The 4,111-nt window shown below is 48.4% G+C and overlaps 1 protein-coding gene across 1 annotated transcript in view; it reads left to right on the top strand.

Moving 5' to 3' along the window:
- Positions 1-1,676, top strand: part of LOC137901794 (WD repeat-containing protein 20-like) — a 1,806-nt gene extending 130 nt beyond the window's left edge. The window contains exons 2-3 of the mRNA XM_068745835.1: positions 3-1,252; positions 1,629-1,676. Coding sequence (XP_068601936.1) covers positions 3-1,252; positions 1,629-1,676 — 1,298 coding nt within the window. The remainder of the gene's footprint in view (positions 1-2; positions 1,253-1,628) is intronic.
- Positions 1,677-4,111: the final 2,435 nt, after the last annotated feature.

Here is a 4,111-nt window from a genome sequence, read left to right as displayed (position 1 = left end):
AGGTTTTGCAGTCTATGCCTGCAAAACCAAGACACCACGCAATCCGTTGTTACGCTGGGCCGTCGGCGAGGGAGGCCTCAATGAGTTTGCGTTCTCTCCGGACGGTGTGCATGTGGCGTGTGTCGGCCAGGACGGCTGCTTGCGGGTCTTCCATTTTGACTCGATGGAGCTGCAAGGCGTGATGAAGAGCTACTTCGGCGGGCTCCTGTGCGTGTCATGGAGTCCTGATGGGAAATATCTCGCCACAGGGGGAGAGGATGACCTGGTTACTGTGTGGTCATTTGCAGAAAGCCGTGTGGTTGCTCGAGGTCACGGCCACAAGTCTTGGGTCAATGTGGTGGCGTTTGACCCCTTCACGACTTCCCTGGAAGACGAGGAACCTATGGAACTTAGTGGCAGTGAGGAGGACCTCCACCAGGGGGCACCAAATAACTCGATGCACTTCGGCCGCGTCCGAACGAGCAGTACGTTGTCTCGTCTTTCTCGCCACAGTTCTAAAGGTGGCGGTACCGCAGCCGTGACGTACCGGTTTGGCTCAGTGGGGCAGGACACCCAGTTCTGTCTGTGGGACTTGACAGACGACGTGTTATACCCACGGCTGCCACTGTCCCGTGCCTTCACTAACACTTTTGGACCCTCGCTGTCCAACTCTGGCAGTGGTGGAGTCAACAGTACTTCAGGTGGGGGAGGAACTGGCGGGGTTGAAGGACATCATCACCCACCTAACACTAACACGGGCGCCTCCAACCCGCCAACACTTCCCTTACCGCTCCCCCGCTCCCTTTCTCGCTCCAACTCACTACCCCACCCCGCTGTGGCTAATGCTTCCAAGGGTCAGGGCACTTCAGAGGGTAGCGGGGGAAGCGGCGGAGGGGGAGGGAACAGCAGCGGAGGAAACAGCACTCCATTCAGCATCGGCCGTTTTGCAACGTTGTCACTCCAGGAGCGCAAGTCGGATAAGTCCGGTTGCAGCGGCGGGGTGGAGAAGGAGCACAAGAGGTACCACAGTCTGGGCAACATAAGCAAAAGCAACGATAAGATCAATGTGGCACCGAGGAGCACCCGGCTGGACGCCGCCAAGGTCTTGGGCACGACCCTGTGTCCACGCATGCATGAGGTGCCACTGCTGGAGCCGCTGGTGTGCAAGAAGATCGCACACGAGAGGCTGACGGTGCTGGTGTTCATGGACGACTGCATCATCACAGCCTGCCAAGAGGGTCTCATCTGCACCTGGGCACGGCCGGGGAAGGTGGTACGTCCACAAGCATGTCCGCAAACACGTCACGGCCACAAACACGTTCACCAACGCGCATCACGTCCGCCAACACGTCATTATGTAATATGTCTAGGTTTTCACTGCGACTACTTTTACCATTGTGGTGTTGAAGTTCTCGAGTCCTTTTCCTGATTTGCTCAGTTAAATGTTAAAAGCCTTGAAAAAAATTTGAAAATTTGAAATTTAGAGAAAATTCATCCAAATAAATGTTTTTGTAGAGCTGTCGGGTGATCTTGAAATACGTAATGCCTTTTTCATTCTGTTGTCTTGCCCTTGGATGTGGCGCACGGATCCTGTTGGTCTCTATGGCCCTATTGTCTAACTTTCTTTCATGTCTTATCTTTCTGTTCAGAACTCGACAGCACAGAACGGGAACTCTCCAAGTGGCACAGTGGTATAGCTGGAAGTTTTGCACTCATCCTTCCTTCCTCTTCATCGCCTATATTCTTTGTCTTTGAGAAGACCTCACTGTACAACCATCTTCGCTAAATTAGGGGCCATCAACCCAAGGCCATACCTCGGGTATTACTCCAGTATTAAACCCTCAGTATTACTCTCTGAACTTGCCGTTATCCGAGCCCTGCAGTATTACGACTGCCACTGTGGTGGGAAACACTCCATAATTATTGGTATTTATTAGCTTGTTAATGTATTTCCCAGCTGCCTCTCCTGCTTTGCCGGTGTGTGTTGTGTTGCTCTTCACCTGACTACACGAGTCTTTCACTTTGATGTTTAATGCTACGCTTTCCTCTTTATGTGCTCAATACGGTGCTCTGCTTCCAGTTTATGGTCGTGCTAAATCATACCTGCAAACAGCAGCTCATGCTCATGAACATGCTTTTAGCCAGATTGGGTCGTTATCAAGTTCAGAACCGCCGTCGTGTCCGCTCGGCAGACTTCTCAGGCGTAGACTCAGATGTCTGATCCAGGGCATGCTTCATAGTGCAGGTACCAGGTATACCATGGAAGGTATTAAAACTTGAACCGTATAAAGGCAATAGCAGTAATCAATTCTAGTAATAATTAGGGATGTCCCAATCCGTTGTTTTTTTTACCCCGAGTCCGAGTCATTTGATGGAAACGGATCCAGGATGTCCCTCATTGTGTATTTTAATCATCTTATTTCAACATTTAACTCTTAAACTGAGCACTTCTGTGGCGCTGCTTGAACATTGCAGTAATAAATAAAATACTTTGTTCACTTTGGACTTGGACTAAAATGAACAGCACCTCAATCGCCAGGTTTTTCTCATCCACTTCAAAGACGTACTCGCGTCACTCGCTTCAAGCTGTTTCCATGTTTCGGCAGCATTCAACCAATAGTGTCACGGGAAGTGATGTCATGCCGCACGCGTTACCATCTCCGTCTGGAGTAGAGAGGTCTCATTCTGTGCCACAGCGCAATAACGATCCATATTTATCCGAGTCCTGATCGGGCGCTAACGTCCGATTCCGATCGAGTCTGCAATGATCGGGCCTGATTTCCCATCACAAGATCGGATCGGGACATCCCTAATAATAATAATGGTTTGTTCAAATGAGACTTTAATTAGCTGCTTGTTCCTTGTGTTTTATTACCAGTACCAGTATTAGACACTGCAAACGAGTTTCAGTCATCAGGGCTTAATCGTTTTAATAAACCACGATCCTCACGGTGTCGCCCCAGATTTGAAGGTAAACACTTTATAGCACTGGGGCGAGGCAGCGCTCTATTTCGTCTTCAAGGAGTGTTTCCCACCTCATGACACGTATTCGCCGTCACCTCACCCTCTGGGTCTCTGTACAAAGACTGTCTCCGACCACCAGGGACCATTTACCCGTTCTGTCGGCGACCCTTGACCCACAACACGCCAGGGCCGGCCTGGCCGGCCTCCATTCCACCCCTCCCATCACCCCTTCATGCAAAAGACACTGTAGAAGCCACGGCCATTGTATTTAAGTAATTTATTTTATCACAAGAATGTGTAGTAATTTATATTGTAAATACTGAAAATACTATATAAATACAAAGGACAGACGTATGAGAATAACGACTGGACATCAAGGAATTGAAGAGAAAACCCACGAAAGGTGAAGAACATTAATATATGAAGGTCCTTCTATTGTACAGAGCAACCACCGGGGAAAATGAATGTCTGCTGTTTTAGGGAACGTGAAGACGTCGATGTGTTTTTATTTTGAGTGATAGTTTCTCTAATTTGTCCCTGAAAGTGAGACTCAAACGAGCCGAGCAGAGAGCAATATTAGGAATCTGTACGCGTCTGAATAGTACTAATCCTCCATACGTAGACGTAGAGCATCTTAATGACTTTCACAAGCAGACATGCTCTTGCGCATTCCTGACAGAAACCTGCTTCCAGTCGTAAACGCAGCCCCCCCCCTCTCTATGGCGTAGCATCATGCGTACCGTGTCTTGGAATCCATTCCTGATGCACCTGAATTGCCTCTTGCAGCATTTTGCACATACAGTAAATTGACCCGTCATCAGCAAGTCCAACCTGTGCTGCCCTGAGGGATACCGGGGTGTTTGATTCGACCTTTGTGCAGAACCCCCCCCCCCCCCATTACCAGATATTTTTAGTACAGAAGATTTAATCGGTGTTCTTTAAAGGAGATTGCTCTGTGTCAGGATTTGGTTCTATGTCCTTCGCATCTTTAATTCTTCTCAGTGGCTCTTTGTTCAGATTCCTGATTTTTTTAATAATAAAAGATGCCAAAATAGGAAAATAGGTTGCAAGCAGAAACAATCTGTATTTTTGTTTGTTTGTTTGCAGGTTTGAACTTCCTAAAATGCATTTTCTGATTTCTGGTTTTGCTTGCTTGTTCGTTAGATTT

The sequence above is a fragment of the Brachionichthys hirsutus genome, chromosome 11 (assembly GCF_040956055.1).
Source record: "Brachionichthys hirsutus isolate HB-005 chromosome 11, CSIRO-AGI_Bhir_v1, whole genome shotgun sequence".
Classification (NCBI taxonomy): domain Eukaryota; kingdom Metazoa; phylum Chordata; class Actinopteri; order Lophiiformes; family Brachionichthyidae; genus Brachionichthys; species Brachionichthys hirsutus.
Note: the sequence above shows the minus strand (reverse complement) of the source record. Positions and strands in the feature narration are given on the sequence as shown.